General features: G+C 48.6%; 1 protein-coding gene across 1 annotated transcript in view; it reads left to right on the top strand.

Annotated features, from left to right (window-relative positions):
- The window catches only part of EPHX2 (epoxide hydrolase 2), a 75,066-nt gene extending 62,323 nt beyond the window's left edge, over nucleotides 1–12,743 (top strand). Inside the window, exons 13-19 of the mRNA XM_069575916.1 lie at nucleotides 1,676–1,747; nucleotides 4,024–4,057; nucleotides 5,238–5,340; nucleotides 6,694–6,763; nucleotides 10,357–10,437; nucleotides 12,066–12,124; nucleotides 12,269–12,743. Coding sequence (XP_069432017.1) covers nucleotides 1,676–1,747; nucleotides 4,024–4,057; nucleotides 5,238–5,340; nucleotides 6,694–6,763; nucleotides 10,357–10,437; nucleotides 12,066–12,124; nucleotides 12,269–12,347 — 498 coding nt within the window. The 3' untranslated portion in view covers nucleotides 12,348–12,743. The remainder of the gene's footprint in view (nucleotides 1–1,675; nucleotides 1,748–4,023; nucleotides 4,058–5,237; nucleotides 5,341–6,693; nucleotides 6,764–10,356; nucleotides 10,438–12,065; nucleotides 12,125–12,268) is intronic.
- The last annotated feature ends 1,551 nt before the right edge of the window (nucleotides 12,744–14,294 follow it).

The following is a 14,294-nucleotide window of genomic DNA, read 5'->3' as shown; positions in this document are numbered from 1 at the left end:
CAAGAACACTGGAGTGGGTTGCCATTTCCTTCTCCAAAGCATGACAGTGAAAAGTGAAAGTGAAGTCGCTCAGTCGTGTCCGACTCTTCATGACCCCATGGACTGCAGCCCACTAGGCTCCTCCATCCGTGGAATTTTCCAGGCAAGAATACTGGAGTGGGGTGCCATCGCCTTCTCCAACAGCCATGATGTAAGCTGCCACAATTCTAAGAACTGAGCTCAGAGAAATGGAAGCAAATGGACCCTGGAACTGAAGACTGACTGTACCTAAAACAATCAAGATGATGCTGGTTGGACCACCAATGACCAATTTGAAAGATGACTGTCAGAGCTGACTGTGCTGTTTCTGCATGTAGTTCCCCCACCTTCTGTCTATAAAAGCTCTTGCCCACTGGTTGCCAGTCGGGGTTGGGAGTCAGCCTTTGGACAGACATCTGCCACCCTCTCCCTCCAGTTGTCGACAACTGAAATGAAGCAAACTTTCCTTTCCACCAACCTGGCCTGTTTATTGACCTTTGAGCAGCAAGCAGCCAGACCCCACACCCTGCTTTCGCTAACACTCTCTGGGAATGTTACTAGCAGGAGACGAATAAACCTTTCACTGCATCCAGCCTCTGGTCCATCCAAGACCAGTCACAGATGCCCCCCTGAGTGGATGTTTTCCTGCTTTCTCAGCGTGGACCACAGAGAACACACCAGGAAGAGCAGAGCTGTTTTATTGTCATGAGGGAGGTGGGGCTTCAAAGAGAAGGCAGGGTTTGGTACAGGGTTTGATTAGGCGTGGAAATGACCAAAGAATCAGATATGGATGAAAGAGTCCAGTGTACCAACTTGAGCTCTCATGTGGCGGGAAGAACTGGGAGCACAAATGATACGTGTCCCAGCTCCTTAGCCAAAGACACCTTACTGTCTTGTTCTTGGGGAGACAACCTGGGTCCAAATCAAAGGAGTTGGTTTTGACATTACTATGGCAATTTGAGACCCATGGTTGGAACCGCCTTTGGCTTCTAGGCCTCCTCCGAACCCTCCTCTTCCCCTCACCACCCTTCTGCCCCCAACACTTCATTCCTGCCCCAGTCTATAATAATAAAGTGAATATTATAAGTATTACATTCTCGTTGTAAAAATTTAGAAAAAGAGAAAAAAAAGTGATAGCCATAAACCTACCTCCCAGGTTTAGGGTGGGGTAGAGGGGACCACTGGAGAAGGCAATGGCACCCCACTCCAGTACTCTTGCCTGGAAAATCCCATGGATGGAGGAGCCTGGTAGGCTGCAGTCCATGGGGTCGCTAAGAGTCGGACACGACTGAGCAACTTCACTTCGACTTTTCACTTTTATGCATTGGGGAAGGAAATGGCAACCCACTCCAGTATTCTTGCCTAGAGAATCCCAGGGACAGGCGAGTCTGGTGGGCTGCCGTCTCTGGGGTCGCACAAAGTCGGACACGACTGAAGCAACTTAGCAGCAGCAGTAGCAGTAGAGGGGACCACTGTCAGAATCCCATATTTTATTTGAAGCTTAAAAAAAATGTTTTTCAATATGAAAATTCAAAATTGTACACTTCTGGTGAATCTTGGGCTGGATGGGACAGAGGTCACGGGCTTCTTGCTTTGGGTCAGATAGGTTTCCGAAATCTCTGCCGCATCTTTCATTTTGCTTTCTTGATTGTTTTAGGGAGTGGCTGAGGCTGAACTGGAAAAGAACCTGAGTCGGACTTTCAAAAGCTTCTTCAGATCAAGCGATGAGGTGAGGAGTGCGGGGCGTGGGGTGGGTTTTCAGCAGAAAGTGGGAGCTTCAGGGGTGCATCTGCCTCCTGCGGGAGGATGCAGGGATGGGAGGATGGGGGTGTCAGGGTCTGGCAGTTAGCAACTGGCCTGCTTTTCTTTGACTTCTGTGGTCAGGGTGATTGGGGTCCTCATTCCCACTGGTCCCTTCATTATAATGGGGAAAGGTCTGGTCCTAACTGAAACACACCAGGAAGGCTTCGAAATATATATATAGATGAGATGGTTGGATGGCATCACTGACTCGATGGACATGAGTTTGAGCAAGCTCCAGGAGCTGGTCAAACACGGTTGGTCAGACAGGGAAACCTAGCGTGCTGCAGTCCACAGGGTCGCAAAGAGTCAGACTCGACTGAGTAACTGAACTGAACTGGTCATAATGGTGACAGTTAAGAAGTTATTACCATTATCATTTGCATATGCATAATTGCTTATGAAGGTACAGAGTGAATTGATGCTTCTAACTCTTTTCTGGAGCAATGCAAGAACCTAGTCTGCTTTATTGTGGTAATCCCACTGTCCTGTCTTATGTGTTAGGAGTCACTGTTGCTTTGTCTGGTCAGTGCCTGCTCAGATGTCCCGATTTTTGCCAGTTTCTTTGCTGAGCACTTCTGGCACCTCACTCTTTGATACTCAGTTCAATTTCTTTCTTCCTGAAGTACCTTCTTTTGTAGTTTTTTCAATAAGTGTTTGTTAGGAAAAAACTCATCATCTTTTGGTCTCAAAAATATCTCTTTTTTTAAATTTTTTATTTTTACTATATTTTACTTTACAATACTGTATTGGTTTTGCCATTTGCTCTTAGGCCTGAGGAAGAGTTTATCAGAGCATTCTAGGTTGACAATTATTTTCTTCTAGAAACTTCTATCACTGTTGGTAAGAAATCAGTCTCAAGTCTACCTTCTGTGTATTGTTTGTCTTTTAGTCATGTCTGATCCACAGTTTAACCCATCTTTGAGGTTTTAATTTCAATGAACAGTTTTTTGTTTTTTTTTAATTTTTGAAAGTTGTATTTGATTATTTTTCAAAGCATTCAGATCCCTGTCCATAGAGTCTCGGTTCTAGTCTTGTTGTTCAGTCCCTTCTTCTGTCTTAGTCTGACTCCATGTGACTCCACGGTCTGTCCATGGGATTCCCCAGGCAAGAATACTGGCCAGGGTTGCCATTCCCTTCTCCAGGGGATCTTCCCCACCCAGGGACTGAACCTGGGCCTCCTGCACTACAGGCAAATTCTTTACCATCTGAGCCACCAGGGAAGCCACATTAATCATTTTAAGCATACTCATTTTTTATTCTCTCTCTGTTCAGGTTCTATTACTTAGTATTCTTGAAGAGTCTTGTTTACTGTTTGCTTTGCTTGCTGTCTCTTGCAGTGGGGCCTTATTGTGTATGTGGGGGTAGGGGAGAGAGTTCTGTAATTTTGGTTTGCGAGCTCATCTTCAGTAGCACTTAATCTGCTCCAACCCGCTTCAGATGAAATGGAGGAAATGCCCTTCCTGGGTGGTCCAGCATTTATTGCTCCTGCCAGGCCTCCTGGTGGAATTTACCAGCCCAAGCTCCCTTTCACTACTGTTGTGTTTTACTTCACTTACTGGGGCTTTCCAGATCTCACAGTGTGGATTCAAACTCAAATACATGCAAAGGCAGACTTATAGCTGTGATTTCCTAGGGAAGTGTTTTTAGCGTCTTCTTAGTGTCAAACTGAATAGACAGCTCCCTTGATTTCTCTCTATCATGGTGGGTGGGTTTTTCCTGCTGCTGCTGCTAAGTCGCTTCAGTTGTGTCTGACTCTGTGCGACCCCATAGACAGCAGCCCACCAGGCTCCTGTGACCACGGGATTCTCTAGGCAAGAATACTGGAGTGGGTTGCCATTTCCTTCTCCAAAGTTTTTCCTAGTCCACCCTTTAACTGATGACTCCAGATTGACTCTGTGGATAGCAGGGACAATCTGATTTTTAACTTCCCATCTGCCATAGACCTAAGGCCTAATCTCTTGTTCCTATTGGTTGGTACACCCAGGGTTTACATTGCCAAGACCTGCAAACACCCAGAAGTGGCTGTAACCTGGAGCTTGGTGGGAGCTATCCCTACTCTGAGCACTCAGGACCCGCCTAGCTCTCCTGGGCATTTAGAATATTTGTATGGTCTGCTCGCACACACAGGGCTTTTAGACACCCTGTTCATATGTATTTCCTTTGCTTGACCCATGACATTGTTTCTAACTTTTCTCCCTCCAGACTTTCATCACCGTGAGCAGAGTCTGTGAAATGGGTAAGAGACATTCTCAGGAGGAAAGGGAGACAGGAGGGGCCATGGCAGGAACCAGCTGAACGTTAAATGATTGTTTCTCCATCTGCCAGCCGCGGGCAGAAGCAGTCACCTGCCAGCCTGAACTCTGACATGCTTAACATAGAGCCTCTGCTGGTAAATCACATTTACCCTAACCCAGGGTGAACATGAGGCCCCGGCTTCCCTTTACCCACAGAGTTTTAGAGCCAAGAGCTTGGAGAACTCTCAGAGCTTGTCAAAGCATCCTCTACTGATTAGGACAGAGACCCAAGATAGAACCTGACCTCTGCATGGTCACCTGGTGCAGGTAGGGAGGAAATCAGGCCAGACCCCAGCCAGGTCGCTTCTGTCACAATTCCCTGGCCTCCCCTCCATCAAGCTCTGTTCCAACAGCCCCCGTTCTCCCTCGCAGTTTGGAAATAAGCAAGGAGCCAGAGCCAGAAGCAGACCAAGTGCTCATCCCCTCCGCTCCTGGATCCAGCACTGTTTCCAGAGAACCTTGCTTGGCACCAAGGCTGTGACTTTGCCATGATTCCCTAGTATTTTGTATTAATAACAATGATCACTACCACTTGTTTGAGCACCTACTCTGTGCATCAGACACTGGGCTAGCCCTTTTTAGTTATATTATTTATGATCCTCATGACATCCCTGAAAACTCTCACTATTATCTCTGTTCTACAGATGAGAAAAATGAGTCTTACAAGAGTGCCAGAGTTTGTCCAAAGTGTCCAGGCTGGGGTTAAACTTCTGTCACTAGTCAGGAACACCTCTCCCTTCCCTCCCTTCACCCCTTTACTCATTCACATGGTCACTGATTCATTCCTTCATTCCTCAAACACTTAAAGTGTACACTTGGTGTAAAAGCGGGAGCAGGTATCCAAACCCATGGGACAGCGTCATTGCCCTTAGGGAGTCCCAGTCTGTTTTTTAAAATTTATTTATTTTTAATTGGAGGATGATTGCTTTACAATATTGTGTTGATTTCTGCCATATAGTCTCTTGAGGAGGCAAAAAGCACCGTAATAAGACAAGGAGAGGTGGTGGAGGGTCTCAAGAGACACCAAGGTGTTATAACTCAGACATCTGACCCCGGGGAGGGGATGGTGGTGAAGAACAATGGGAAGGGGATGGTGGAGAAGAAACAAGTGGCTTTTTGCAGGAGGACTCCTTGTGAACACCCCAGAGGAGCCCACCCTCAGCAAGATGGTCACTGAGGAGGACATCCAGTTCTATGTGCAGGAGTTCAAGAAGTCTGGTTTCAGGTAAAGAGGACAGCGCCCCAAACGCAGGAGAGAGAAGGTGGGCAGACAGCTTCTTCTGCTCACACGTACAGGGCAAAGCCCAGTGATCTTCCAGCTCAGCCCCCTTCAACGTCTGGCTAGCCTCTGCTTGAATGCTTCCAGTGTCAGGAGGCTCTTTACTGACGATGCTCAGCCTGCTCTAGTTTGGAGAGTTCAGTTTGTTCTCCCTTATGCTTAGGAGTCCTTTCAGAGCACATATTTTTAGCTTTTTTTCAGTCGTGATCTCAGTGAGGATCAGAAGACAGTTCTGAGTTCTTACTTCAAAAGAACATAAAAACCCACATAAACTCAAAACTGCATATGTATTTCTGAAGTGGGTAGCAATTTAGGAGCCTCAGACTGGGGCACAGATGTGCTATAGAAAGGAGCGTAGAAGGCAATCTGCTCCAGCCCCTCCTCTCATAGGAAGGGAACTTAGAAGCCCGCTCCAGTACTCTTGCCCGGAAAATCCTCTGGACAGAGGAGCCTGGCAGACTATGGTCCATGGGGTCTCAGAGCCGGACACAATTGAGCACACCACTCACACACACTTGGGGCTTCCCTGCTGGCTCAGTGGTAAGGAATCTGCCTGCAGTGCAGGAGACTTGGGAGACATGGGTTTGATCCCTGGGTCCAGAAAATACCCTGGAGGAGGGCCTGGCAACCGGCTCCAGTCTTCTTGCTGGGAGAATCCCATGGACAGAGGAACCTGGCTACCATCCATGGAGACAGCTGAAGCGTGCGCGCTGAAAGGACACATGGCTCATCTAGGGTCTTTCCAGGCCCTTGTTCACATTGGAGAAGTCTCAAGGGCCCAACAGCACCAACCCCTCCTGTGCTTGAGGACTGGGAGAATGTTCCAGGCACAGCCCTGGGGCCACCCTGCTAGTCCGGTGGAGACACCTCGGCATCACTCACTGGTGTCCCGTTAGGATGAAGCATCTCCCCGTATCCCTTTTTTTGGGTTTCCTGGGGCAGGGAGAGTGGCTCTGGCTGGTGAGGGCACTAAGGCAAGTTCCCACCCTCTTCTGAGACAGCCCTGGGAGGAAGCAGAGAGTCCTGTGGGGCTGGCTTCTGTGTGTCCCCCCATGCTGGTTTCAGAGAGTGTCAGCTCTCAGTCCAGGGCCATGCCTGCACCAGGCTGTGCTCCATAAAGCCTGGCAGGCCTATAGGGCACCAGGGAGTGACTCCCAGGCTGTGTTCTCGATCCCCTGCCAGAATCTTGGCTCTTCCTGGGAAGACTGGCTCGACGCTGAGCTGGTTGCTGGTGGGGTCTGTAGCACAAACATCTACTAAAAGCTTTCCTCTTTTTATTTCCCAATCTGCCCCTCCCAGGGGGCCTCTAAACTGGTACCGGAACATGGACACGAACTGGGAGTGGGGCTGCAAAGGCTCAGGGAGAAAGGTGAGTCCCATGCTGTTCTCTCCCAAGTCACCCTGCGGGCATCCATGAACCCAATTTAGCTGGTCAGGGTTGGGGGTGGACAGACTGCCAGCTGCTCTGGGAAGCACCTCCACTGCAGAGTTTCCTCTTAGGACCTCTGCGCAGCTGCTTCTCTTGGAATGGCAGAGGGTGGGGCGGAGGGGGACAGGGGTCTGCCAGGTGACTGCACCCAGGTGTCCCAGTGGTGTCCCAGCTCCAGGTGCAGGTGGTCCAGGGCAACCCCCAGAGATCACAAGGTTGAAGCCCCCAGCTCACAGGAGCATCACATGCTCTGAGAGAGACAGGAGAGATAGGGCTCTAACCCCTCGGTGTGTCACCTTGACCAAGTCAGTCTGAGTCTCAGTTTCCTCATTTGTCAAGCAGAAGTCAGGTTTCCAGTCTCCAGGTCAGCAAACGGAGTAATGGAGTCCCAGGTTTACACTCAGAGCATTAAAAATCTAAGGGAAATTGCATTTTCACGTTCCCCAGCTCATTCAGTAACCCCAGCCATCTCCTTGATTCAGTTGAAAATGAACATCCTCTATGTGCCACGAACTGTGCTAGACTTTGGGGCACCAGACAAATAAAACAAGGGCGGTCCTGACCGCTCGGAATCAGGTATTCAGGCAGGAGAACATGAAACATAGTAGTTAACAGCAGGTGGAGCAGGGATTTTCCTGGTGTTCTGGTGGCTAAAACCCCATGCTCCCAGTGCAGGCAGGCACCCAGGTTTGATCCCTAGTCAGGAAACTAGATCCCACATGCCTCAGCTACGAGTTCGCATGTCACAACTAAATATCTGGGCTTCCCTGGTGGCTCAGACGGTAAAGAATCTGTCTGCAATGCAGGAGACCTGAGTTCAATCCCTGGGTCTGGAAGATCCCCTGGAGGAGCATGACAACCCACCATGCTTGCCTGGAGAATCCCATGAACAGAGGAGCTTACCAGCTTGCTGTTCATGGGGCTGCAGAAAGTCAGACTCAACTGAGCACACATAACTAAAGATCCCATGTACTGTGACTAAGACCTGACAGCCAAATAAATAAAATTTAAAAGAAGAAAAAAGAACAGGATGGGCACGATGGCCTTGTAATCCCTGTGTGACCTTGGGCAAGGCACTTACCCACTCTGTTCTCTGTGGCTGCTTAAGATGGAAATGACAAGAGCAGTGCCTTCCTCAGGATCTGTGTAAGGATACAGTGGGTTGATGCATATGGAATGCTGAGCTAGAACAATGCTTGATACATAATAGTGGCTTAATTAATGCTCTTGCGCCAGTCATCACTCTGCTCTGTGATGGACAAAACCCCAGTGTGATCGATAGATTGTCTCATAGCGTGAGGGATGAAGATGAGGTCTTTAGGGAGGTGAAGCCCAGGGATCTAAGGTTGGGGACCCCTTCTTCTGAGGTTTCCTTCCAGCTCTTCTCTCCCACCTCCTTCTACACCTGTACTACGCCTTCACATTTTCCCTTGGAACACTGTGGAGGGCGTCCCTCCACACACCCCCACAGCAGCCTCAGGATTCATTTCAGCCACAAAGCCACCCCTGGGTCTTCACTCCTTAGAGGAGGGGGAGCAGTGGGAAGCACACAGCTCTGCATTGTAGGTAAAAAAATAAAAATAAAAATAAAAAGTGCAAATTCCTTAACCAGAGACAATGAATGCCGTCCGGAAGTTGTAATGGTGACATGAGAACAAGAATAAAGAGGGGTCCTCTCAATCCGGCAGTGCCCCGTTTATCAGTGGATAAAGGTGAAGTCATTTAGCTGCCTCGAATGTCACGCTGGTCTCCATGCGGCTGGCCCAGTCACACTCTGGCTGCCCCTCTGAAGCATCCGTTCAGTTCAAAGAAAAGGAATATCAATCTCCATCCATGCAAGGGCATCTTCCTCCTTCCTGGTGCCATTTGGTTGGTTCCAGAAATATCAGTCCCCGGAGCAGACCACATGCATGTACTTACGCACACATACACGGAACCTGAGTGGTCACTACATGCCCGAATCCATCCATATTGAGAAAAACAGTCTTTTCCTTCTCTGTGTCTCTTTTACTTTCACACAAAACACTTTCTTCTTTAAAAAAAAAAAAAAAACTTATTTATTTATTTATTTGACTGGACCAGGTCTTAGGTGCAACATATGAGGTCTATTTCCCCAACCAGGGATTGAACCCAAGCCCTATGTATTGGAAGCAGAGAATCTTATCCACTGGACTGCCTGGGAAGTCCCCAAAACACTTTCTTTCTGACACTTATTACCACCAAATGTGTGGAGGTTTTTCCCCACACCAAGCAGTTCTCTGCCACACGACCTGGGTAGCCTACAGTTTAACTTAGTTCTGACAGCATCTACCTGGAGAGGGTATCAGAGCTCACAGGTTAAGGGCTCAGTCTGACAAGACTGACCCCTCGACTTCAGATGCCAACCCCACATTCAGGTTGCCACCTGTGCTTCCAACTGATTGGCTATAAATTGGAGGGTCTCAGAACCCCACCCCCCGAATCTATTAACTTGTCACAGTGGCTCACAGAACTCAGGGAAGCACTTTTGTTTACCAGTTTATAAAGTGTTATTTGAGCTTTCCTGGTGGCTCAGTCGGGAAAGAACCTGCCTGCAATGCAGGAGGCCCAGGTTCGATCCTTGGGTTGGGAAGATCCCCTGGAGAACCCTAACCCTAACCAGTTGATAAAAGAATTTAATAAAGGACAGAGATGAACAGCCAGATGAAGGGAGGCACAGGGCAAGATCTGGGAGGGTCCCGAGCACAGGAGCCTCTGTCTCCCTGGAGTTGTGACATGTTACCCTTTCAGTGTGGATTTCACCAGCCTAGAAGGTCTCTGAATTCCATGCTCCTGGAGTTGGGTGGATGTTCATGGAGACTTTCTCATGTAGGTGCGATCAATTATTAACTCCACTTCCAGCCCTTCCTCCCTCCCTCCCCTTCCAGACGTGGGGGAGGGGGAGGTAGCTGAAAATCCCAAGCTTCTAATCCTGGCTTTATCTTTCTGGTGACGAGCCCCCATCCAGGAACCCACCCAGAGTCACCTCATTAGAACAAAAGATGCTCTGAGAACTCTTACCACTTAGGAATTTACAAGGGCTTCAGGAGCTCTGTGTCAAGCACCAGGGGCAGAGACCAAGATATATTAATACATTTTCTAATCTCTTACACAGTCATTGTAGATCTTCAATAGTGGTGCCTCCTTCGCACAAAGCATGATGAAAACAAAACCAGACCACAGTGGTGCTGTGAGGGGTCTTTGGGGAGGAATTAAGAGTGGCTCAGGAGTAAAGAACCCACCTGCCAATGCAGGAGACTCAGGTTCCATCCCTGGGTCTGGAAGATCCCCTGGAGAAGGAAATAGCAACCCACTCCAATTTTCTTGCCTGGAGAATCCCATGGACAGAGGATCCTAGCTGGCTACAGTCCATGGGGTAACAAAATAATCGGACATGACTTGGTGACTAAACAAGCGGAGGAAGCTACAGGGTGTGAAAATAACATTTCCTTTCCCAGGTGATGGGGGAGCCCAAGCAGGGAGACTGCTTCTACTTCCTGTTAATCTCTCCCCAGATCCTGATTCCAGCCCTGATGGTCACCGCGGAGAAGGACTTTGTGCTCACTCCTGAGCTGTCCAAGCATATGGAGGACTGGGTAAGGGAAGTCAGGGTCATCGGGGCTTCCTGGCAGAGGGCTCAGATGTCCCAGAGGATGCAGAGTGGGATGTTCAGGGAAACCACTTGCTTGATAAGGCCTTCCTCCACAGTGAGATAGTCACCTTTTGGGAGTAGCGATGAAGACTTCCTTTCCACCACCCTTCTGCAGTCTCTCACCACTCACTCACTCTTTCATCTCATGGGCTTTTACAGTGCACTGAGACGCCCTGGGATAGTGCTAGGTAGCACGGGGGTAAAGACGAAGAAGGTACAGAGCCTGCCATGCAGGAGCTCAGGGCCAGCAGTTAATGCAGTACCTAAGAGGCTTGGGAGGATGGGGGCACACCTGGGAGCAGGGGCTTCACAGAAACGCCGACCACCACTTCTGGGCTTGAGGAACTCTTAAGGCTTTCCTGGCAGAGAGAGAATGGGAGAGGAGATGGGGTTTTGAGAGGTGAGGGTAGCTGAAAGAGCTCAGAGGATGACAGGAACCCTATAGGCATCAGGGTTTCCCTGAGCCCACTGGGAGCTGCTGAGCTGCATGGACCTAAGTGCATGGGGACCACTGAAGTGGAATTGATGTTGTTCAGTCGCTAAGTGGCATCCAACTCTTTGTGACCTCATGGACTGCCACATGTCAGGATTCCCTATCACCAACTCCCGGAGTTTGTTCAAACTCATGTCCATTGAGTCCGTGATGCAATCCAACCACCACATCCTCTGTTGTCCCCTTCTCCTGCCTTCAGTCTTCCCCAGCATCAGGGTCTTTTCCAATCTTTCCCAGGATCTAGTTTTTCACATCAGGTGGCCAAGGTATTGGAGCTGCAGCTTAAGCACCAATCCTTTCAATGAATATTCAGGGTTGATTTCCGGGGATTGACTGGTTTGATCTCTTTGCTGTCCAAGAGACTCTCAAGAGTCAAACCTGTGATTTGGAAGTGTTCTCTGCCGAAAGCTTGGAGGTTGGTGGGAATTGGGAGGTCTTGAGTGAGGTCACCATGACTGCTCAAGTATCGCGGCTGGATACTGAGAGCATTCGCCTGCACTTGGCCGTGGCTTTGTTAGCATCATCTCGTGTGACAGAGAGACTGTGTCTCAAGGGCTGCTGCAAGGGACGCCCTTTGTGGACTGTGGAACCAGTCAAGAAAGGGCTGTGACCTACTTTGGGGGTTCAGGTGCCGAAGAGAGGCGGAACAGCCCTGCCTACAGACCACCAGCGAGGAGGGAGGCAGCCTGGGGAGGGGACAAGATCACGGCTGCAGGGCAAGAGTGAACCAAGCTTGACTTGGCCTTTTCCAGGCAGCGAATGGACCAAGGCCTAATGGTTCTGAAGGGAGGCAATCTGTTGTGATGAGTATGGGTCAGCCTGAATTTGAGTCTTAGTTCAGCCACTTTCTGTGTGGCTTTGGGCCAGTCACCTAGCTTCTTTTCTGAGCCTTCAAGTTACCCAGAAGATCATGGTCAAGGTGAAATGATGCAGTGTGTTTAGAGCACCTAACACATAGTAGGAGCTTGAGCAGTGGTCATTCCTTTTGTAAATAATGTGGGGTTTTCAGCAGGGTGGCCTGTGGGAAGCAGAAAACTTGCCTTCTGCCATTTACTTTTCTGGATGGGATTTTCTTCCAGATTCCCCACCTGAAAAGGGGACACATTAAGGATTGTGGACACTGGACACAGATGGAGAAGTAAGGAGATGAGGGTCCCTGGGTGGGGGACATCAGGGCTCCTTGTTCACCTCCAATAAGCCGCTCGCTTTGTCACCCCTACCTGCCCGCAAGCCAGGTGAGTGGGTGGAGACAAATGGGAATCACCTTCTGTTCCCTTTCCAGACCCACCGAGTTGAATCGGATCCTCATTGAGTGGCTGGAGACTGACGCCCGGGACCTGCCGGTGGTCTCAAAGCTTTAAGGTGCGATGTGTCAGCTGCCAGCAGGCGTCCTGACCTCTTCACCTGCCGGGGCACTGCTCTGGTACCCACATGAAGCTTTACATGTGTGTCTCACAACCAACAGCATCATTCAGAAGGGGTTCGCAGCCAAGAATTATTTTCTTTCAATGAAATGAGTCAAGTTTGACCTAATTTTAGATATGGAAAAAATCACATGTGATTAATTCTCTGGGTACAAAGGCATCAATTTGTCTCTAAGGATGGTTAGTGTTCTGTGGGGTTCAGAATGAGATGATCAGGGGGTGATTTCTCTTTAACGGATCGATTCACTGTTTTGATGATGCAGAATCAGCAATTGAGAAGCTTTTCAGCAGAGATGAGAGCTCCTTTATTCAATAAAGCAAAGGCAATGATGATACTGCTGTTTTCACTCTTGGGAGGAAGGCAGGGTAACTGTTCTAAGAAAATATCCTGTTCGGGTGAATCCAATTCCCTCTGCTCTTGTGTCTGCAAGACTCTGCATGGCCTAGAACAACGCTGTCAGGTAGAACTTTCTGATGTTATAAAAATGATCTGTTCTGTGCTGTCGGATAGAGGTGCCACCAGCCAGCCACACTTAGCCTTTCACTCTGTCTCCCTGCTCCCCTGGCATGGTGTCCTCAGTAACTTATGCTCACCTCCCTTGCTGCTCTTCCTGCAGGGAAGTCTTGTGGACAAGGTGGTGTCACCAGGCTGAATTCTGATGAATAGAAATTAACTAGGGAAAAAACAGCATGTGTATCTAGATATATGCAGAAAGCGAGGGGTAGGTTAGAAATGTTAGCAGCTATCATTCTTCTTTTAAAAAAAAAATATTTATTTTTATTTATTTGGCTATGCCTGGTCTTAGTTGTGGTGCACGGATCTTTAGTTGCAGCATATGGGATCTAGCTTTCTGACCATAGATTGAACCCAGGCCCCCTGCATTGGGAGCATGGAGTCTTAGCCACTGGACCACCAGGGAAGTCCCAGAAGCTCATTTTTAAGTACTTCTGTGTGCCTGGAGCCCCATACAGACCATCTCTTATTCTTCCCATTTAACAGATTAGGAAACTGAGGGTCGGATAACTTGCCCAAGGTCACTTGGCTAGTGTGGGACAGAGCCTAGATTCATATGCATGGTATCTGGTTCTTCAAGCAGAGCTCCTTCCAGCAAAAGCTCTTCTCTTTTCTAAATCTGGAGTCAGACTACCCAGATCAAACTCTGCTGGGCACCGATCACAGTGTGACCTCAAGAATGGGTTTCCTCTGCCTCAGCTTCCTCTGTTAAAAAAAGGACATTAATAGCACTAAACTCTTAGTGGTTGTGTTGTGGAATCTGGAGTCACAAAACATATCTCGAAGGACACACAGGACAGTGGAGTACAGTTTATTACTCCAGCGGGTCCAAGGGGAATCAGTTCCCAACAAGGAGCCTGATGTTTCTGAGAGACTTAGTTTTATACCTCTAGCTAAATGACTGGTTACATGTTAGCAACCTCTTTGATGTGTATGATTGAGCTTTACAACAAGCAGGTACTAGGAGAATAAACAGTTAAGGTTAAAGGGTGGGAACAATGATTATACATCTTAGGTGGGGGTGGGGGGGGGGTCTCCATGGTTAATCTAACAGGAGCAACCAGACTTCAACTATAATCTCCATTTGCTATCTATAAGGAGGGAAGGAGACCTGGTTTTTGTTAGCAATGGTTTCTTCATTCTTGAGCAGAGTTCAGGCCCAGTTCACATCCTTTCTTTAAGATGTATGACAGGCTTCAAGATGGAGTCTCTCCTGCTTTCTTCATAGTGACCCCAACAGTTGTATTAAATGAGTGAATACATGCAGGACCCCTAAAGCAGTGCCTGGCACAGAGAAAGTGTTCCAAAGCGTTAACTGTATGATTTCCGTTTTTAATTCTTAAAGAGATGGGAATACCTTACTACCTTAC

The sequence above is a fragment of the Ovis canadensis genome, chromosome 2 (assembly GCF_042477335.2).
Source record: "Ovis canadensis isolate MfBH-ARS-UI-01 breed Bighorn chromosome 2, ARS-UI_OviCan_v2, whole genome shotgun sequence".
Taxonomy (NCBI): domain Eukaryota; kingdom Metazoa; phylum Chordata; class Mammalia; order Artiodactyla; family Bovidae; genus Ovis; species Ovis canadensis.
This window is presented reverse-complemented; position numbering and strand designations above follow the sequence as displayed.